General features: G+C 45.1%; 1 protein-coding gene across 2 annotated transcripts in view; it reads left to right on the top strand.

Annotated features, from left to right (window-relative positions):
• The window catches only part of myo16 (myosin XVI), a 743507-nt gene that overhangs the window by 534418 nt on the left and 185828 nt on the right, over positions 1 to 23261 (top strand). For both annotated transcript variants that reach the window (XM_039745919.1, XM_039745918.1), the window contains exon 23: positions 10822 to 11022. In XM_039745919.1, the coding sequence (XP_039601853.1) occupies positions 10822 to 11022 (201 nt within the window). The remainder of the gene's footprint in view (positions 1 to 10821; positions 11023 to 23261) is intronic.

The raw sequence follows: 23261 nt of genomic DNA, 5'->3' as shown, positions 1-23261 counted from the left end.
TTTAAAAACAACTCAAAATCAAAAGCGTTCCAAAATGTGCAGTGCACAAAAGGTAATGAATAAAATCATCCATGAAAGAAGTGAATTGGCACAGAGGGAAGCAGAGGGTGATGGTGCGAGGAACCTTATCAGAATTGGGTGATGTTAAGAGTGGTGACCAGAAGGGGTCGGTGCTGGGGCCGCTGCTGTGTTTAATATCTAGAAATGATTTAGATAGGAATATAAGGAACAGGGCGGCACGGTGGCGCAGTGGGTAGTGCTGCTGCCTTACAGTTAGGAGACCTGAGTTTGCTTCCTGGGTCCTCCCTGCGTGAAGTTTGCATGTTCTCCCCGTGTCTGCATAGGTTTCCTCCGACAGTCCAAAGACATGCAAGTTAGGAGGACTGGTGATTCTAAATTGTCCCTAGTGTGTGCTTGGTGTGTGGGTGTGTGCCCTGCGGTGGGCTGGCACCCTGCCCAGGGTTTGTTTCCTGCCTTGCACCCTGTGTTGGCTGGGATTGGCTCCAGCGGACCCCCGTGACCCTGTAGTTAGGATATAGCGGGTTGGATAATGGATGGATGGATATAAGCTGGTTAAGTTTGCAGATGATACCAAGATAGGTGGATTAGCAGATAATTTGGAATCTGTTATATCATCACAGAAGGACTTGGATAGCATACAGAATTGGGCAGATTTTTGGCAGATGAAATTTAATATCAATAAATATAAATAATTACACATAGGAAGAGAAAATGTGAGGTTTGAATACTCAATGGGCGGTCGGAAAATCGAGAGTCCACCTTATGAAAAGGAGTTAGGAGTCGTAGTGGACTCTAAGCTATCGACTTCCCGACAGTGTTGAGAAGCCATTAAGAAGGCTAACAGAATGTCAGGTTATATAGCGCCTTGACGTGTGGAGTACGAGTCACAGGAGGTTCTGCTCAAGCTTTATAACACACTGGTGAGGCCTCATCTGTGACGATGTGGGTTCGGCTCCACGCTCCCATCACTGTTTGGAAGCCCTTGAACCCAACGCCGTCAGTAATGTCACCGATGAGCTAGACAGTTGAGGCAATAACAATTGGGCAAGGGAATGGTTCAAATGTGCAAAAGTGCTTTTATTAAAAATCCAACAAAAGCAAAGTGTCCATAAAGTGCAGTGATTCAAAAAGAGTCATCAAATAAATAATCCATTAAAAGAAATCGTGGAGGTTAATAAAAACAATAGAAAAAACAATCCTTTAAAATCGAGGTTAAAACGTTCAAACAGGAAGCAATCTTTTAAAATCCAATAACAAGCTCGGTGCTTCTTTGTTAGCATTAGCGTCTCACCTGCTTCTCCCGACTAGGCTTTGCAGCAGGCGAGACGCTCTCTCTGCAGCTGCCCTTTTCCATTCACTAACACAGGTCTGGTCTGAGACTTGGACTCCTTGGTCTCCAGGACGCCCACACCAAGGACTGCAACACCAAGTCTCGCGGCTCCCGCTGCCTTTCCGGCCTTCAGTGGCCAGTCGCCTTTCTCTGGTCACTCCCGTTACCTGATCGCTCAGCGGGAGCGACTTCCAACTCCAACGCCTAACACCCAGCTTCCTCGCAGCTGCCCACGGCCTTCGTTCGCCCACGCTCCGCGTGTCTCTGTCTCTCTCTTGCACCGCCTTGCTTCCTCGCTCCCTGTAACCGCCGTCCTCTCTTCCTTTTCTCTCTTGTTCTTTCCTTTTTTACTACCACACCGACTCGCGCTTCTTTTATACAGCTGCAGCACAATAGCCACGGGAACAATCACGGATGTGGGCAGTCCCTCACCTGTGCACTAGGTGAGAAACACCCACACCGCAGATCACCCCGTGGCTTGCTATGGCCACTACGCTCCGTCATGAAGCTGCCGTGAGTGCAGTGATTATTTATTTAAAAAGAAACGGCCTTTGCTGAGCGAGATGTGGACCCATAACACCACAGAGTCCTGGGTGCAGTTTGGGTCTCCAGGCTACAAAAAGGACATAGCAGCACTAGAGAAGGTCCAGAGAAGAGCGACTAGGCTGATTCCAGGGCTACAGGGGATGAATTATGAGGAAAGATTAAAAGAGCTGAGCCTTTACAGGAGATGAAGAGGAGACTTGATTTGAAGGGAATTCGTCCAGTGGATCACGACGGTGACTTTAAAATGAGTTCATCAAGAACACGGGGACACAGTTGGAAACTTGTGAAGGGGAAATTTCACACAAACATTAGGAAGTTTTTCTTTACACAAAGAACAATAGTCACTTGGAATAAGTGACCAAGTAGTGTGGTGGACAGTAAGACTTTAGGGACTTTCAAAACTGGACTTGATGTTATTTTAGAAGAAATAAGTGGATAATAGGACTTGTTGGGCTGAATGGCCTGTTCTCGTCCAGATTGTTCTCATGAAAGTGGAGGTTAAAACAATGGCAATAAATTTCCACTAAAACACTAGCCTCGGATCCTCTTTAAAACCAAACTCTATCTTGGCTAATACCTTCCCGGCTCTTGCAGACCAAGGAGAAGATGACCAGCAAACGCGGACAACCTTTTGCCCTGACTGGTCTCCCTGTCACCACTTCCTCGGCATTCCAATGGGCAACCCCGTCGGCTCCTCCTGGCGTGATGCTCCCTGTCCTCCCACCACTGAAAATCTGCCGGCTCTTCCTGGTGAGAACACATTCCTGAGTTGCTCTTGCTACTTGGTCGCTTGGGGACCCACTGCCCCTTTACTGAGTGCTGGCCACCCACACTCCATACCCATCTGCCTGCTTTGTTTCCTCACACCGGCTCTTCTCTCACACCCCTGCCTCACTTCTTCTCACTTTAACCTCCTTTTTTTCTCTCCTTCTCGCATTCGCACTTCCCTTTTTAAACACGGGGGGCCTGGCGCAACTGCAACAATTAGCATGTTAGGGACGCGGGCGATCCTACACCTGTGCAACCCATTCATGGGCACCACTCTCATCACGCTACCCCCATGAAGACGCGAATCTGGAGATTATTTATTTAAAACGCCAATCAGCCGCGGACCTCACAGGGTTACGGAAATTAGGATCCGGCTGATGATTAACCCTCGGATTCAGGAGGAACGATACAGATATCATGGTGGTTGTGGAACACTGAACCAGCTTTTTACCATCACGAGGATTCCGAAGGGTTCATGAGAGTGCGCCCAACCAGTCTACATGTGCTTTGGTGATATGGAAAAGGCACCCTTTGGGGTATCCTGTGGGGTTACTTTGGGAGTTTGGGGTTCTGGGCTAGCAGTTGTTGTCTTTTTGGCCCCTGCACAACTTGATCGAAAGCTTGGTTTACATTGTCAGCGATAAATCGGTTCTCGGTGGGTGTTGGATTCTGCTAGTGCTGCATGTTGTGTCCGGTTCTATTCATTTGAACATTAGAACAATCTGGACGTGAACAGGCCATTCAGTCCAACAATACTCGCCAGTCCTATCATCCACTTAATTCTTCCAAAAAAACATCAAGTCGAGCTTTTGAAAGTCCCTAAAGTCCTTCTGTCCACCACGCTGCTTGGTCGCTTATTCCAAGTGTGTATCGTTCTTTGTTTAAAGAATATTTGTTATGGACAGAATTTCTAGGTGCAGAGTGTCCAGGTTGGTTGCCTCAGGATCACATCTCTGCTTTTTTGTGGGTGATGTGGTCCTGCTGTGACCTTTGATACGCACTGAGGAGGTTTGTGGCCGAGTGTGAAGTGACCCAGATGAGGATCAGCACCTTCGAGTCTGAGGTTATGGTTTTCAGCTGGAAAAGTTTGGAGTGCCCTGTCCAGGTTGAGGATGAGTTACTGCCTCAAGTGGATTTTAAGTTGTTGTTCATGAGTGATGGAAGAAGGGAAGGGTAGATCGAGAGGTGGATCAGAGCAGTGATGTGGACATTACTCCAGTCAGTTGTGGTGAGCTGATCCACAAGGCAAAGCTCTTGATTTACCACTTGATCTACACTATATCGGTAAAAGTATTGAGACGCCTGCCTTTACACACATGAACTTTAATGACATCCCATTCTTAATACCCATCCATCGTCTTCCGCGTATCCGAGATCGGGTCGCGGGGGGCAGCAGCTTGAGCAGAGATGCCCAGACTTCCCTCTCCCTGGCCACTTCTAGCTCTTCCGGGAGAATCCCGAGGCGTTCCCAGGCCAGCTGGGAGACATAGTCCCTCCAGAGTGTCCTGGGTCTTTTTCAGGGACGTCTAACTGGGAGGCGGCCCCGAAACACCTCACCAGGGAGGCATCCAGGACATCCCAAGAGCCAGCTTCTGTAGCTGAGGATCGGACCGCCAAGGTCCCCACCTTCGGCCACCACCCAACTCACACTGCACCCGACCTCCTTGGCCTCTCCCATAGGTGGTGAGCCCATGGGAAGGGGGACCCACGTTACCTCCTTGGGCTGTGCCTGGCTGAGCCCCATGGGTGCAGGCCCGGCCACCAGGCGCTCGCCATCGAGCCCCTCCTCCAGGCCTGGCTCCAGAGGGTGGCCCTGATGACCCGCGACCGGGCGAGAGAAAACGGTATCAAATTTTTTTTTTATTCTTCATAGGAGGTTTGTTTGAACCACTCTTTGTCTCATCCCTCACCTAGGACCAGTTTGCCTTGGGTGGCCCTACCAGGATCATTGAGACATGCAAACCCCTCCACCACGATAAGGTGACGGTTCGAGAAAGGGCATTCTTAATACGTAGGCTTTAATATGGAGTCGGCCCACCCTTTGAAGCTCTAACAGCTTCAACTCTTCTGGGAAGTGTGTTTATGGGAATTTGTGACCAGGAGAGCATTTGTGAGGTCAGGCACTGATGTTGGATGAGAAGGCCTGGCTCGCTCGCAGTCTCTGCTCGGATTCATTCCAAAGGTGTTCTGTCAGGTTGAGGTTAGGGTTCTGTGCAGGCCAGTCAAGTTACTCCACACCAAACTCGCTCCTCCATTTCTTTATAGACCTTGCATTGTGCACTCGTGTGTGCCCAGTCATGTTGCCATCCTCAAACTGCTCCCACAAAGCTGTGAGCATGAAATTGTCCAAAATGGCCTTGTATGCTGAAGCATTAAGAGCTCCTTTCACTGGAACTAAGGCGAGAAGCCCAGCCCCACACCATAACCCCCAACCAAACTTTCCACTTGGCACAATGCAGTCTGGCGAGTCCCGTTCTCCTGGCCAGACTCGTCCATCAGATTGCGTGATTCGTCACTGCAGAGAACACGTCTGCCCTGCTCTCGAGTCCAGTGGCGTGTGGTGGGCTTTATACCACTGCATATGACGCTTTGCATTGCACTTGGTGATGTCAGGCTTGGCTGAAGCTGCACGGCCTTGGCGACCCAATCCTTGAAGCTCTGTCTCTCTACGCTGCACTGTTCTTGAGCTTTTGGATGTCTGTAGTTATTGACTCTGCAGAAAGCTGGCGACTTCTGCACACCTCAGCATGTGCTGTTCCCGCACTGTGATTTAATGTGGCCTACCACTTCATGGCTGAGTTGCTGCTGTTCCTAATTGCCTCCTGTTTTATCTTGGTAGAGTAATATACTGTATATATTGGTCTACTTTCCCCTATTGTATTATTAATATGTAGCCTTAGAATACCTAATCTCACAGACTTACCACTGTATATAAGGTATTATTGTATATAACTTATCCCCAACTTCCCTTCTATATCTATAACCTCAGGCAATTAGATGTAGTAAAAAGACAAACAGGAGTTAAGTTACACATAAAATAATGTATTACTGATAATATTCATAAATAATAACAAAATGCAAAGTACATTTGAATATTGGCAACCATACAACCTGATCAAATGGTGATGTGTAACTCAGGTGGCACACAGACTTGTAGTTACTTAATGTCTGTAGTTAAGGCATCATTGGTGCTCAGCTTTTAGCCACATGTCTGTTCAAAATGGCTGAAGCTGTGCTCTTCATTGTGTTGTCTTCAGTTCATGGTGTGATGGTCTTCTTCAGTTGTTAGCAAGAGAAAGATACTTCTGCATCATCACAGGTTAGCAAGAGAGATGCTTCTTCATCATATGTTGGTTAGAGAGTGGTTGAGCAAGCAAATTTATAGGTTTTCTGTCCAACCCCTACAGCCAATCCAGACAGCCATATCTCAGACCAATGGGGGAAATAGTACATCTTAACACCTGCAATCCCCCAAGACCATGTGTTAAGCTAACCTGGCTTTATGTGGGGGATGTGAGAAAGACTTTAGCAGAGAAATACTCATCAAACTGGTTTAAGACACATCCCCCAAATACTGTCGTAAAATTACAACAACAGCAACAAGCAAACATTTATTTATATAGCACATTTTCATAATAAAAGAATAGAAAAATAAAAGACACAATAAGAAAAACAAAATAAATCAACATTAATTAACATCGAATATGAGTAAGGTCCAATGGCCAGGGGGGACAGAAAAACAAAAAACTCCAGATGGCTGGAGAAAAAATAAAATCTGTAGGGATTCCAGACCATGAGACCGCCCAGTCCCCTCTGGGCATTCTACCTAACATAAATGAAACAGTCCTCTTTGGATTTAGGGTTCTCATGGAAGGACTTGATGATGATGGTCACGTAGACTTCTGGCTTTTAATCCAACCATCACTGTTGGAGCATCATGAAGCTTTGAGTAGGTGGTGGTGGCCTGCGCCACCACCACAAAGAAACCGGAGAAAAGAAACAGAAGAGAGTTGGGGTCAGTACGGATTTTAGAGCCACTATGAGTAGTTATGATGAATTGAACATATAGAGTATCAAGATTAAGTTAAATTAAGTTAAATTGAAGTTATAAAAAGGCCATGTTAAAGTAATATGTTTTCAGCAGTGTTTTAAAGTGCTCTACTGTATCAGCCTGGCGAATTCCTATTGGCAGGCTATTCCAGATTTTAGGTGCATAGCAGCAGAAGGCCGCCTCACCACTTCTTTTAAGTTTTGTTCTTGGAATTCTAAGGAGACACTCATTTGAGGATCTGAGGTTACGATTTGGAATATAAGGTGTCAGACATTCCGATATATAAGATGGGGCGAGATTATTTAAGGCTTTATAAACCATAAGCAGAATTTTAAAGTCAATCCTGAATGACACAGGTAACCAGTGTAGTGACATTAAAACTGGAGAAATGTGTTCGGATTTTCTTTTCCTAGTTAGGATTCTAGCAGCTGCATTCTGCACTCGTTGCAAACAATTTATGTCTTTTTTGGGTAGTCCTGAGAGGAGTGCGTTACAGTAATCTAGTCGACTGAAAACAAACGCGTGAACTAATTTCTCAGCATCTTTCAGTGATATAAGCGGTCTAACTTTACTTATGTTTCTTAGTGAAAAATGCTGTCCTAGTGATCTGATTAATATGCGATTTAAAATTCAGATTACAGTCAACAATTACCCCTAAGCTTTTTACCTTCGTCTTGACTTTTAATCCTAATGTATCCAGTTTATTTCTAATAGCCTCATTGTATCCATTATTGCCAATCACTAAGATTTCAGTTTTCTCTTTATTTAGCTTGAGAAAGTTACTATTCATCCATTCTGAGATACAAGTCAGACATTGTGTTAGTGAATCAAGAGAGTCAGGGTCATCAGGTGCTATTGATAAGTACAGCTGTGTGTCATCAGCATAGCTGTGGTAGCTCACGTTGTGCCTGAGATAATCTGACCTAACGGAAGCATGTAGATTGAGAAGAGCAGCGGACCCAGGATAGAGCCTTGTGGAACACCATATTGAATATCATGTGTCTTGAGTTGTAATTACCACAACTAACAAAAATTTTCTCCCTGTCAGGTAGGATTCAAACCAATTTAAGACCCTGCCAGAGAGGCCCACCCATTGACTAAGGCGATTTCTAAGAATATTGTGATCAATGGTGTCAAATGCAGCACTCAGATCTAAGAGGATGAGAACAGATAAATGGCCTCTGTCTGCATTCACCTGCAAGTCATTTACTACTTTAACGAGTGCAGTTTCTGTGCTGTGATTTGTTCTAAAACCCGACTGAAATTTATCAAGAATAGCAGGTTTATTGAGGTGGTCATTTAACTGCATAATGACTGCCTTCTCCAGAACTTTACTTAAGAAAGGCAGGTTAGAGATGGGTCTAAAATTTTCAAGAGCTGAGGGGTCGAGATTATGTTTCTTAAGTAGGGGTTTAACTACAGCAGTCTTAAGACAGTCTGGGAAGACCCCCGTATCTAATGGCGAATTTACTATGTCAAGAATATTATCAATTAGCACGCCCGATACATCTTTGAAAAACCTTGTTGGTATTGGGTCAAGGACGCAGGTGGAGGATTTTAATTGAGAGATTATTTTTTGTAAATCAGGTAAATCTATCCTAGTGAAAGAGTTTAATTTGTTTATAACAGGATGCTGGGGTTTAGGAGGATCCTTAGTGTTGGAGGGATATATTATGTTATTTCTAATATCATTAATTATTCATTACAAAGAAAAGTCGCAAACGGGGGGGCAAACACAAATGCCTCTCACCAAAGTACCACTAAATTACATTGCTTCGCTTAAATTACAAATAAAGACATACAAAACATTTATCAAGTTATATGCGAAATCTTACATGACAACACCTCCACTTTGTTATAACACCACTAACAGTTGACCGTGGAATATTTAGTAGCGAGGAAATGTCACAAATGGACTTACTGCACAGGTGGCATCCTCTCACGGTACCAGGCTTGAATTCACTGAGCTCCTGAGAGCGACCCAGTCTGTCACCAATGTATGTAGAAGCCAGTAGTCTGCATGCCGATGTGCTTAATGTTATACACCTGCAGCCATGGAAGTGATTGGAACACCTGAATTCAATGAATTTGGAGGGGGGGGGTCCCAATACGTTGGGCAATACCATGTTTGTTCTTGTCTTAATCTATGGTCACAAGCTGTGGACTGTGACCAAAGGAACCCATTCATACAAGTGTCAAGAATGAGTTATCTCCACAGTATATATGAGCTCACCCTTAGAGAGAGGAATGCATACATTTGTGAGAAGCTCAAAGTAGAGCTGCTGCTCCTCCACATCGACAGGAGCCCCATTGAGGTAGTTCAGGTATCTGATTAGGATGCTCCCCGGTGGTGAGCTGTTTCAGGTATGTCCAACAACGAGGAGACTCCTGAGGAAGACCCACGACACGCTGGAGAGATTATATTTTTTCTGCTGGCTTGGGAACACCTTGGCGTCTTGCCTGGAGGAGAAAAAGGATGTCTGGGTGTCTAATTTTAGACTGCTGCCCCTGCAATGTGGACCCTGATAAGCATCAGAATATGGATTGGTGGGTGGATGGGAATAACATTTTTTTTAGTAAATAGTCATATTTACTTACAAAAAAAAAATATTAACAAAATTTAATCTCTCTATTATGTTAAAAAAATCTTGGAATGAGACGTGACTTTCACATCCCACGAGACGAGACTTTGTACCAAGAGATTTAACCAGACCCGGGGCAGGAAATAAAAGACAAAGAGTAGATGACAAAATAGAACATCGTAAAGAATTCAAAAAATGTTGGCATGATACACATGCAGAGCAGGTTAGAGATATGATATGGAAGTACAAAAATTCAAAAGTCTCAAATAATGATAGTAAAGATCGCATTAGCGCAAACAAACGGAAATTATTACTCGGTGAAATAACGGAACAGCGACAAGAGATCGAATATATTGTTTGGCTTTAAACTTTAAGTCGGAGACTTGTAGATCGTTTAATTCGTGTTGCCATCAGGAAAAAGTAGTGTTTCTTCCCAATGAAGAGGCGTATCCACGAGAATTAAAAAATGTGCGGTTTGGTGAAAGTGAAATCCCGCGAGGCAAGACTTTATGCAGAGAGATTTGGAAAAGTCCCGCCCACATCTAAAACATTTACAACCACACACACGGTTCAATCATCTCTCATTTGTGTGAATGTTATTGTCAGACACAGTTCGTGTTGAGACAAAGAAACAATATTCACTCACGGGCCGTCATACGTTGCGTTGTCACGATGTAATTCCAAACACGGAATCAAAATTCAATGCGATATTGATGAAAAGGTAAAAACGAAAAGAGATCGAATATGGATATGACAGAATTATCTAGATAGTGTTTGGCTTTAAAGTTTAAGTCAGAGACTTGTAGATCGTCTAATTCATGTTGCCATCAGGGAGAAGTGGTGTTTCTTCCCAATGAAGAGGCATATCCACGAGAATTAAAAGATTTGTAGTTTGGTGAAAGTGAAATCTACATCGCGAGCAGCAGAGACGCAAAGTTGCTGCCGGCGTAGCCCAGGCCGGGGGGGAGGGTATTGGTGAGCGAAGCAAGCAGGGAGAAAAGCCCCCTAGTTTCTCATAAATAAATATTTTATCTTAATTTATGTGTGAAACCATTGCTTTAGGTGCTTTTCAGAACACTTGAGTTTTTTTTGGCCAACAATAAAATGAATTAGCCCTCAAAGTATTAAATAGCCCACCTGCACATTTATTGCGTTTCAACATACTGTAACATACGGTAACACATTGGATTGCATTTCGTTTTGCCATTAATAATCTTCCATCGTTTGCTGATTCGTTTTTCTGGGGCGAAACCTCACACTCAGAAAGTTCACCTGCACCGTTATCACCTATTCTCATGTCCTGTGACGGTCAAATCAGACAGCCTGCACTGTAAAATGGATCGCAGAGTTCTTGTCATTTCCGTCCGGATGGAGCGATGGCACGCGACACAGTGTGTGTCAAACGTAAAGCGAGACGCCTGGCGTGCTGTGTGCCCGCCATGATGAAAAGAACGTCTGATTTACCAAAGGCTGCACTTCCCGAGAATGTCAAAAACAACCCTGCATTATGTCTTCTCTTTCAGAAACCTCACGGCCTTTTGTCGGCCCTTGATGAAGAAAGCCAGGCGCTGCGGCCCGCCGAGCCGAACCTTTCTAAAAAGCTTCAGTCTCAGCTGGAATCGTCCAACCTGAACGTTGTGTACATTCCCACCAAGGATGGAAATGGCAACCCTGCACCAAAGGATCAAGGCCCCTCGTTCACCGTGCTGCATTATGCCGGAAAGGTCAGTAATTGTGTGTGGTTGGGGGGACTGATACAATGGTGGGATGGGTCTGTTGTAGCCAGTCAGTGGGCAACACTTCCCAACGTAGCCTCCTGTCTGTTGTCACTGTGGCCATCAGCCAGATGATCTAACAAAGGCAGTGAGGTGGTCTGTATGTCTCCTCTCTGTTTGCTATGGTGGCTTGTCCGCAGTGTTCTGCATGAACGAGTTGACAAGAGTGCGTTCACTGAACAAGCTCATGTTTCTACGTACGATGAACTTAACATAACATATTTGCAAGTGAAGAACTTGAACGTCAACTAGTTCAGTTTTATGTGACATTTTAGAACTGGTTTAGGTCCAGAAAAAAACGTTGTAATGTAGGAGTGGAGCCAAATCCGAATACGATATTCAGATAAGCACAATAGTGGATTTTAACGAATATTTATTACGTCTAAATTTTGTGCGATTTATTTGTATTTTCGAAAAAATAACATCAAATCAAATAGGCCCTATCTGTGTCTGCCTGCTTGTGCTTAATCTGCAACCCCGCTGATGTGAAAGTGAAACTCTGCTTTCGCTTTTAGGAAAACGTTGGACTTCACGAGGCCATTTTTAAAAACTGCTCAAAAAAATGAAAGGAGCACTTTGAAAACCCATCAGATCTCAATGGGAAAATAAATCCTGTTGGCTGCCTCTACTGCTATGGACTGACATGGTGATGTGTTAGAAATGAAAGGATGGCAATGAAAATGATCAACTGACAGAGAGAGGGCTGAATTCAAAGACACCCCGAAAATCAAAGGGAAAAAAGGATATGGCAGACAGGCGAGTCCATTTGGCCGAAATGTCATTGCAGCAACTCCAAATCGTAATCAGTAGTTTGTATCCCACCACCATGCCTGACAACATCCTAATGAGACAATGGATGGTGTCCTTGGGGATCTCCTCCCAGATCTGGACCAGGGCATCACTGAGCTCCTGGACAGGCTGAGGTATCGGATGAGCCCAAACATAATGTCCCACCCGGAGGTGTTCTATTGGATTGAGGTCAGGCGAGTGAGTGTGGGCGGGGGGTGAGGCAGTCATTGGTATCAATTCCTTCATCCTCTCGCCACATGAGGCCGGGCATTGTTGTCCACCAGGAGGAACCCAGGAGCCACTGCACCAGCATAGAGTCTGACAATGGGTCCAAGGATTTCATCCCGATATCTAATTGCAGTTAAGGTGCCGTTGTCTACCCTGTAGAGGTCTGTGGATATGCCTCCCCAGATATACCATCACTGACCCACCTCCATACCGGTCATGCTGAACAGTGTCACAGGTAGCATAACGTTCTCCACGGCTTCTCCAGACCCTTTGACATCTGTCACATGTGCTCAGGGTGAACCTGCTTTCGTCTGTGAAGAGCACAGGGCGCCAGTGGTGCACATGCCAATTCTGGTATTCTATGGCAAATGCCAATCGAGTTACATGGTGCCCACTAGAGGATGTCGGGCCCACAGGCCACCCTCATGAAGTCTGTTTCTGATTGTTTGGTCAGAGACATTCACACCAGTGGCCTGCCTGCCTGCTGGAGGTCATTTTGTAGGCTCTGGCAGTGCTCATCCCGTTCCTTCTTGGCCAAAAGAGCAGATACCGATGGGTCCTGCTGATGGGTTAAGGACCTTCTACGATGGGCCCTGTCCAAGCACTCCTAGAGTCACTGCCTGTCTACTGGAATCTCCTTCATGCCCTTGAGACTGAGCTGGGAGACACAGCAGACCTTCTGGCAATGGCCACGTATTGATGTGCCTGCCATCCTGGAGAAGTTGGACTACCTGTGCCACCTCTGTAGGGTCCAGCTATGGCCTCATGCTTCCAGTAGTAACACTGACTGTAGCCAAATGCAACATGAGTGACAAAACAGATGAACAGAAAAATGTCCGTGACCTCCCTCCGCCTGTTAAACCATTCATTCCTGTTTTGGGTGTCGTCTCATTGTTGCCCCTCTAGAGCACAAAGCAGCTGAAACTGATGAACAAGCCCCTCTGCTACTTAACTGATGAGATCAATAGTCCAGAAGGTTCATTGACTTGATGCTATACTCTCATTAAAAAGTGGTCCTTTCATTTTTTGAGCAGTATATTTTTCCCCATTGGACATGCAGTATGTGATGTAAAGTTTGACCAGCAGCGTAATCGGTTACTTCACCTACATGCTGGTTCCACAGTCCCCATTTGTGTCACACGGTTGAAAATGTAGCGGTAATTTATATTGTAGCGACCTCCGCATCAGGTTCGAAAAGAAAAAAAAAAAACAGACGGATGAAGTAAGGATCACAAAACAGTTTACTTGAACAGTAAAGAAGAAAAAAGGCTGTAACAGCAAAAAATTGAACGTCTTTGACTTTATAGTCTCCTATAGTTCTCTCATAGTTGTGGTCCTGAGAGACACTGTTAAAGAAAAGCCAAACAGAAAAACGCCAACTTTGTAATCCCACAACACCTTTCCTCTAGCCCAGTGGTTCCCAACCTTTTTTTTGCCATGCCCCACCTAGTCAGGTCAAGTCAAGCTGGGGAGCGTGCACTGGTACACTGTGTTGCCGCACCCACTGCATGTTCAAACAGCTCCTGATCCCGGTTGGCAAAGGGCAGACACGCGGTCCAGTCCTACCCTCCGGAAATGACCCTCCATCTGCCGCATCCAGGTGTTACGTGGGCGACCCCTTGACATGGTCCAGCCACTCGGGTCCCAAACAATGAGGATCTTATGAGCTGGATCACCCTCGGGTAATCGAGCCACATGGCTGTAGTGCTGTAACTGACGCTCCCTCACAATGCTTGTCATGTGCCTCATTCGGGACTCAATGAGCAACACAAAGTCAAACCAATGGTACCCAAGTATTCCCCGTAGAGACAAAGTACCAAAGGAGTCCAGTCTTCGTCTCAGGTCACAGGATAGCGTCCATGTCTCACAAGACAGGAAACACCCAGACTCTAAAGACTTGGACCTTCGTCCTTTTGTAGATATGAGGAGCGCCACACACCCCTTTCCAGTGACCTCATGACCCCCCCATGCTCTCCCAATCCGTCTACTGACTTCACAGGAAGAGTCACAAAAGGCATGAATGTCTCTGCCGAGGTAAGTAAACCTCTCGATGAGTTCAACACTCTCTCCGCAAACAGACACACTGCTGATGGCCGTACCCAAGAGGTCATTAAAGGCCTGATCTTGGTTTTTATCAGGACACTCGCAAGCCCTCCTCTCTCAGTCTCTTGGAGACCAGAGCCTTCATTGACTCCACGAAGATCACAGCATCGTCAGCAAAGTCAAGATCCATGAATCTTTCTTCACCAACAGATGCCCCACAGCCACTGGACCCCACAACCTTGCCAACACCCAGTCCATGCAAGCATTAGAACATTAGAACAATCTAGACGAGAACGGGCCATTCAGCCCAACAAAGCTCGCCAGTATTATCCACTTGTTTCCTCCAAGAAAACATCAAGTCGAGTTTTGAAAGTCCCTAACGTCTTACTGTCTACCACACTACTTGGTCACTTATTCCAAGTGTCTATCGTTCTTTGTGTAAAGAAAAACTTCCTAATGTTTGTGCGAAATTTACCCTTCACAAGTTTCCAACTGTGTCCCCGTGTTCTTGATGAACTCATTTTAAAATACAAGTCTCGATCCACTGCACTAATTCCCTTCATAATTTTAAACACTTCAGTCAGGTCTCCTCTTAATCTTCTTTTGCTTAAACTGTAAAGGCTCAGCTCTTTAAATCTTTCCTCATAATTCAACCCCTGTAGACCTGGAATCAGCCTAGTCGCTCTTCTCTGGACCTTTTCTAGTGCTGCTATGTCCTTTTTGTAGCCTGGAGACCAAAACTGCACACAGTACTCAAAATGAGGCCTCACCAGTGCATTATGAAGGTTGAGCAGAACCTCCTGTGACTTGTACTCCACAGATCGTGCTATATAACCTAACATTCTGTTAGCCTTCTGAATGGCATTGAACAGATTAGGAGCAGAGCACACCGCGGACAAACCCCAGAATCAACTGGGAAAAACACAGAGGTCCTGCCTCCACTCTGTAGAGCACTCACAGTACCAGTGTACAGGCCAGCCATGATATCCAGCAACCTCGAGGGAATCCCGCGAATCCTCAGGGTGTACCACAGGGCCAGAGCTCGATCAACTAAGTTGAACGCTTTAAGAAAATCGACAAAAGCTGCAAAGAAACTGCCGATATTTGTGTTTGCGCTCCGTGAGAACCCTCAGTGCCAGGATGCGGTCGATGGTAGACTTCTTAGGCGTAAAACCAGACTGTTCCGGTCGCTGGTAGGTGAGCAAGTGATCACGGATCCTATTGAGGATGACCCAAACAAGGACCTTATCCGGCACCGAGAGCAGTGATATCCCCCTGTAGTTGCCGCAATCCAGGCGATCACCCTTCCCTTTCCAGATATGGACGACAAGTCCTGTTCTCCAGTCAGTTGGGATGATGCCAGTCTCCCAAATGGAAGCAAGGATTGCTTGCAATGCCAGGAGGACAGCCTTACCACCAGCCTGGAGAAGTTCACCCCAGATACCAACAACCCTGCAGCCTACAGCTGATTCACCACCTGTGAAATCTCAGTGAGACTGGGGGGTTCACAGCTAATTGGAGGATCAGCCACAAGAACCGAGGACCAGAGATATCCAGCGTCCTAGCCGGAGGATCAGCTTTGAACAACTGCTCGGAGTAGCCAGCCCGGTGGGTCACAACTGCAGTGTCATCCATAAGGACTGTTCCATCAGCTGCCCTGACTGCGACTCTCCAAGGAACAGATTCAGATGTGCGTAAAGCTTTGAGTCCTCTGTAAGCAGGACGTGGGTCACCAGACCACAGATGGTGTGTCACTTGCTCACAGATTCCTCTAACAAACGCCTCTTTATCTGCCTTCAGAGCCCTCGCAGCTGTCCTTCTCAGTTCCCGGTACAGACCAGAGTCACTATTGAGCCGTGCGCTGCAACTCTTCTCAAGGATATCCAGGATGCCCTGCAAGATGAAACACCTCCTTCTGGGAACACTGGGAACACCAACACAACCCTCAGCAACCTTCAGGGTCTCGTCACGGAAGGTCTCCCACATCACATTAGGATCGGCAGTCATACCCAAATCTGAAAGTTCCTCACACAAACTGCATGCAAACTCATTTGAAACAGCCTGGTCTTGGAGTCTGGTCAAGTCCAGGCTCATTTTCCTAGTAGGTGGTAATCTACTGGACCTAAACTGGTGGCAACAACAAGTCTGTGGTCAGAATTCACAAACTGGGCACTTCTGTAGACCCTGGAATTTTGCAAAAGCCTCCAGCGTCTGCCCATGAGGATGTGATCGATCTCCTTCACTGCACCACCAGTATTGGAGTACCAAGTCCAACGATGCGGTTCAGGGCGCTGGAACCAGGATCCAGCGATTTGCAGCCCTTGACCTTTTGCTTAGTCAAGGAACATGGAGCCACTTTCACCACGGTCACCAGACCCATGGGGACCAAGACAATCTTCATAGCCAGCCCTGTTAGTTGCAGGCTGCATTGAAGTTGCCCATGACCAGAGGAGTGTCACCTCGTGGGCACCCATCAACCACTGAGCGAAGCTGCGAATAAAATGTCTCCCTCACCAAGATATCACTCACCGCGGTGGGAGCAGACACTGAGACAACAGACAAGGCACCCAGGGAGTGCCGTAATCTGAGTCTCATAATACACTCGTTGAAAGGAGTGACATCGGACACCATCGGAAGAAGCCAATCCGCTAGAGCAACAACTACTCCCTGAGTATGACAGCCATCAGACCGACCAGACCAATAAAAAGTGTATCCACCTACAGAGATCTGGCCAGTCCCCGGTCTGCACACCTCAGAGAGGGCTGCCACTGAAACGCAGAGTTTACACAGCTCCTTCGACGCTCCATGCACCCACCCGTATGGGTTGTGTCAAATTGGGACATTGATATTCATTTTAATCTTTGTGAATTGAACTTTGGGTGAGTTCTTGTGAGGTGTCAACTTCCACAACACTGACTGGTTTGCCGTGTCCACAAACTCGGCATGTTTCACTGAGCACAAAGCCTCCAGTTCAGACACATTGTGATGTATGACTCTGCAACGCACCGCCATTCATCAGCAAGCATTGATTTTATTTAATTTTTTAATGTGTGGCACATTTCTCAGGGGGTCCACAGATGGCCTTGTGTAAATAATGGCAGGCAGAGATAAATGGAAATGCAGCCGTGGTGGTGGTGGTGGGCACGTGTTAAGAGCATCTGGCTTCCAAGAGGAAATTTTTCTTTTCCTTTATCGTATGGAAGGAATTATTAAGGAAAAGACTGAGCAACACCTGGCAAGGACAGGACAGTCAGCATGGGGTTAGAAGAGGGAGAATGTGTTTTACTAACAGGCTGGAATTCTATGAGGAGGCAACAAAAGGATACGACCAGAGTGGAGCAGATGAGATTATTGATGTGGACTTTCAGAAAGTATTTGATCAGGTGCCACATGAGAGGGTGGGCATCAAACTAAAAGAAGTGGCAGTTCAGGGTGTGTTGTTTAGATGGGTGCAGAATTGGCTCAGACACAGGAAGCAGAGGGTGATGGTGTGAGGAACCTCATCAGAATTGGGTGACATTAAGAGTGGTGACCAGCAGGGGTCAGTGCTGGGGCAGCTGCTATTTTTAATACATATAAATGATTTAGATAGGAAAATGAAGAACAAGCTGGTTAAGTTTGCAGATGATACCAAGATAGGTGGATTAGCAGATAATCGAGAATCTGTTGAATCATCACAGATGGTCTTGGACATCAGACAGGCTTTAGGCAGATTTGTGGCAGATGAAATTTAATGTCAGTAAATGTAAAAAAATTATATGTGGGAAGTAAAAATGTGAGATTTAAATACACAATGGTAGGTCTGAAAAATCGAGAGTCCACCTTATGAGAAGGATTTAGGAGTCGTAGTGGACTCTAAGCTATCGACTTCCAGACAGTGTTCAGAAGCCATGAAGAAGGCTAACAGAGTGTCAGGTTATATTAGGGCTGTGCGATATGACCAAAATCTTATATCCCGATATTTCATTTCATATCCCGATATCATGATATAGTACATTTTCTTTGTATTCAGTGAATAGTTTATATAATCACCACTCCTTTTTTTCATTTAAATTAAAAAAATCAAAAATGAGAAGTACTCAACTTGTAATTATTTCTGTTCTTTTATTTAGAACATTTGAGCAAATGTTTGACTTAGAATGTAAACATAAAATGTTAATGTATCAAATATAAAACACTTTTCAAAAACAAATAACTAAAGGCCCAATATAAAATACTGCTATATAAAATGCCTGACATAAACAAAATGTGAACTGTAGCAGCAATAACTCTCACAACATATATTAAATATAAAAGGATCAAAGCACTAACAACTAAACTATATAAGGCCAATAAACCCTTTAAACAAAATAAATACAAGTCTAACATTAACTGTCAAAACCAAATGTAAACATTGTACTTCAAACTGTAGCAGCAATAAGGCTTACGACAAAAATATATTAAATATATAATATTAAATATAATATTTTTTAGGCTACATTCTAGTAAAATGTTAATTTGCACATCGTAGTGTGGCATATCTCCGTTAATGAGTTACAGCTGATGCCCGTGCATGGGACTGGGCGGCGCTAGCGTGTTGATGCCGTCCAGCCCCAAGCATGGGCGATCCGCGTAACTCGTTAACGGAGATTTGCTGTGTTAATGCAGTTGTGGCGTAAACGTAATTTTAACAAGATTAACGCTGCCAGCAAACGCTGCAGGGAAAATTATGCCTTAAGCAAATTGTTTTGGTAGCAATTAATCTTCCAAGCTTTTAACATGCTCGTTTAAATAGTACCTTTACAACTGTAATATCCTACGTGGCCTGCCTCTCAGTTGTAAACTCTCTGCATGCTCGCTCACGTGCTTTTTGCGGAGGTGGTAGAAGAGGTTTGTCGTGTTGGAGTCTGTGGTAGCGATCGGTTTGCAGCATAATTTGCACAGTACCGTTTTCTGGTCCGTGTCAGACTCTTCAAATCCAAACCATCTCCATACTACAGAGGTAGCCCCTCGTTTAGGAACAAGGTCCTTCTGTGTGGAGCTACCTGGTGTTGCCTCGTCTTCATCAGCCATGCTAGTGTGTCTGCATCCACGTGGTGGCCATCAAAACAATGAAAAAAATATTGCCGTAAACAGTTTATTTTGCGACACCACGAAACAAACGATAGCGTAATGTGCAGCGATAGACGTTTTAATATTGTCATCCGATATATATCGTTATATCGAACAGCCCTAGGTTATATAGCGCCTTGATGTGTGGAGTACAAGTCACAGGAGGTTCTGTTCAAGTCTTTATAACACACTGGTGAGGCCTCATCTGGAGTCCTGTGTGCAGTTTGGGTCTCCATAAAGACACAGCAGCACTAGAGGTGGTCCAGAGAGGAGTGACTAGGCTGATTCAGGGCTACAGGGGATGAGTTATGAGGGAAGATTAAAAGAGCTGAGTCTTTACAGGAGATGAAGAGCAGACCTGACTGAAGTGTTTAACATTATGAAGGAATTAGTCCAGTGGATTGAGACGATGACTTTAAAATTAGTTCATTAAGAACACAGGGACACAGTTGGAAACTTGTGAAGGGTAAATTTCACACAAACATTAGGAAACAATCACACAGAGAACCAGAGACACATGGAATAAGTGACCAAGTAGTGTGTTAGAACACAGGACTTTAGTTATGGTTCTGCTGAAGCTTTATAACACACTGGTGAGGCCTCATCTGGAGTCCTGTGTGCAGGTTTGGTCTACAAAAAGGACATAGCAGCACTGGAAATGGTCCAGAGAAGAGCGACTAGGCTGATTCAGGGCTACAGGGGATGAGTTATGAGGAAAGATTAAAGGAGCTGAGCCTTTACAGTTTAAACAAAAGAAGATTAAGATGAGACTGGAGTGAAGTGTTTAACATTATGAAGGGATTTAGTCCAGTGGATCAAGATGGTGACTTTAAAATGAGTTCATCAAGAACAAGGGGACACAGTTGGAAACGTTTTCTTTACGCCAAGAACAATAAGCGACCAGGTAGTGTGGTAGACAGTAAGACGTTAGGGACTTTCAAAACTCGACTCGATGTTTTTTGGATAGGACTGGTGAGCTTTGTTGGGCTGAATGGCCTGTTCTTGTCTCGAGTATTCTAATGTATCTACTGAAAAAAGACACAAAAAGCCGACGTGTTAGAAAAACAAACAGCAAATCTTTACATGCAATGCTTATAAATGTAACCCCCAAATCTGGCCCCCCACATGGGTGTCGACATGTTTTATTATTTTTTACACAGTGGATTTATTTGGACTTTTTGTTTTGGACACTGAGCATCTGGAATGAACGACTCTCCAATCTCATAATTGGAAAGAAATGTCTTGTAATTGATCTTGATTTATTCCAATTACTAGTAAACACTCGGACCTCCGACCCCCTCAAAGAACGGTGGATCATGACCCCAGGTCGCCAACACCTTTTTTGGTGCCCCAACTGGAGAACATTGGAATTTTTTTACTTACTTTATCTTCAACTGTTATACCTTACAGCAGTGCTTCCCAAACTCGGTCCGGGGGGCCCCCTGTAGCTGCAGGTTTTTGTTCCAACTAACTCCATAATCGATGATGAGACCTGATCACGCTCATCTCATTTCATTAGCTGGGATGTTTGTTCTCTTATTCTACATTCAGAAACGCACATTTATAAGACGTTAGCTGTCTCCCACAAAGTCACTCTTTGCCATGAAAATGAACTTCATCCCAAAATATCTGCCGCTGTGAAGAAGGCTTCAGGGCACCCATGAAAGTCCAGCAAGCGCCAGGACTGTCTCCTAAAATTGATTCAGCTGCGGGCACCATCAGGGCAGAGCTTGCACAGGAATGACAGGAGGCAGGTGGGAGTGAGGTGAAGACTTTTAGAGGATGGCCTGGTGGGAGTCAAGAAGGGCAGCAAAGCAGCCAAGAAAAACATCGGGGACAGACTGATATTCTGGGATTGGAGTGCTGAGGACTGCTGGGGTCAAGTCATTTTCTCTGATGAATCCCCTTTGAGATTGTTTGGGGCATCTGGAAAAATGAAAAAGTGAACGGCACTACCATCAGTCCTGTGTCACACCAACAGTAAAGCATCCTGAGGCCATTCATGTCAGCCAAGGCAGTGCAGGACTCACTCACCATTTTGCCTAACAACACAGCCAGGAATAAAGAATGAGACCAAAACCTCCACAGAGAGCAACGTCTAATCATCCAAGAACAGTTTAGTGACCAACATGATGGAGCCCCGGGCCATAAGGCAAAAGTGACAACTCAGTGGCTCAGGGAACAAAATATGGAAATTCGAGGTCCATGGCCAGGAAACTCCCGAGATCTTCAATCCCATTGAGAACTTGTGGTCAGTCCTCAAGAGGCGGGTGGACAAACAAAAACCCACCAATTCTGATTATGCAAGAATGGGCTGCCATCAGTCAGGATTTGGCCCAGAGGTTGATTGACAGACAGCCTGCCAGGGTGAATTGCAGAGAAAGAAGAAAGAAGGGCCAACACTGCAGATATTGACTCTGCTCATGAATTTCATGTAATTTTTAATAAAGGCCTTTAAAACTTATGAAATGCTAAATTTAAGCATAAATGGTATCTTTCAGAATTGGCCTCCTTTACTGGGTGTGTCACATCAAAGAGGAGGTACTGGAGGGGCCACATGTGAATCTGAATTGGTGTCGGCCCGCTGGTTATCTGTTTTCCTAGGGAATATGGCACAGGTTGGAGTTCTTGTTAGACGCAAGTAGAGTGGGCTGCTTAACCTCTAACCTTTCTTAATACAATCACAAAAGAGCCGTGATAGAGGTCACAGGTGTAAAGGTTCATATACTGGTGAACTCAATTGACTCCCCTGTGTTTACCATTTATGAACAAAGCAGCCTGGAATTCCTGAACTGCCTCCATTGATTTTCTATTAGCCACTTTTATTTAATTTGTTTTTTTTTCTAGTCAAGCATAAATCTCACTTTAACAGAAAAAGAATGCCAGGAACAGCACTGCAGTGACTAAAGTGGTAGGGGCGCCTTGTGTGACCAACAGGGGGTGCTACCATCAACATGAAGGGCTTATTGAGAACCAGAATTCAGTTCAACTGAACCTGAACTTGGTCTTTGAACTTTACTATTAGGCATTAGCTGGGGGTTCTGTTTCATGTTATATCCATATTTAAAAAATAATAAAGCAGGAACAATTAACAATGATAGATAGATAGATAGATAAATTAAATTTTAAACAGACCTTTATTAACAATTATAACAGAATTGCAGTCAAATTAACAGTCATAATTAAACAACATATAATAACACAGTTTTCCCACTCATACTTTAATACTAGACATTCATCTTCCAAGGAGCATAAAAACTCTTTTACAGCCCAGATTTCTCTAAATATATCTAATTGATTAATAAGTTTAAAATAGATAGATAGATAGTGTGGAGCCGACCCGGACACAGACAGGCGGACATGTTGTTAAAATACCACCACACGTTTATTTTACAATTATTATTTACAATAATGGTCACTCAGACCCAGTCAAATGTGCACAATACCCCAACAATCTCAGTCCTGGCCGCAATGCCTTCTTCTCGGGCCGCCTGCACTCCACTCCTCTCTCCTCTCTCCTCTCTCCTCTCTTGCTTCGTCCTTCCTCCTCCCGACTCCAGCCCTAAATGAATGGAGACGGCCCCTTTTATATGGTTCCCGGATGAGCACCAGGTGTTCCCGGCATTCCTCCTCTGGCCACGCCCCAGCATGGTGGAAGTGCTGGCTGCTCTCCGGGCGCCGTCCTAAATCTTCCCCCCAGCACTTCCTGGTGTGGCGGAAGTGCTGGGGTAACAGGTCCCTAAGGCATTGGGGTGCCTCCTGGCGGTGACCACGGGCCCCTACAGGGTGGAGCTTCCATGTCCTGTACCCGTGGCCCCCGAAGCAACCAGGAAGGCGGTCCCGACGTGATCCAGGGTGGGCTCTGACCCTCTTCCGGTCCCTCGCGGCGTCCCGGCCGGGTCATTGCCCCTGGCATCCCTGACAATAGATAGATAGATAGATAGATAGATGATAGGCACTATATGATAGATAGATAGATAGATAGATGAAAGGCACTATATGATAGATAGATAGATAGATGATAGGCACTATATGAT

This window comes from Polypterus senegalus, chromosome 2, assembly GCF_016835505.1.
Source record: "Polypterus senegalus isolate Bchr_013 chromosome 2, ASM1683550v1, whole genome shotgun sequence".
NCBI lineage: Eukaryota > Metazoa > Chordata > Cladistia > Polypteriformes > Polypteridae > Polypterus > Polypterus senegalus.
Note: the sequence above shows the minus strand (reverse complement) of the source record. Positions and strands in the feature narration are given on the sequence as shown.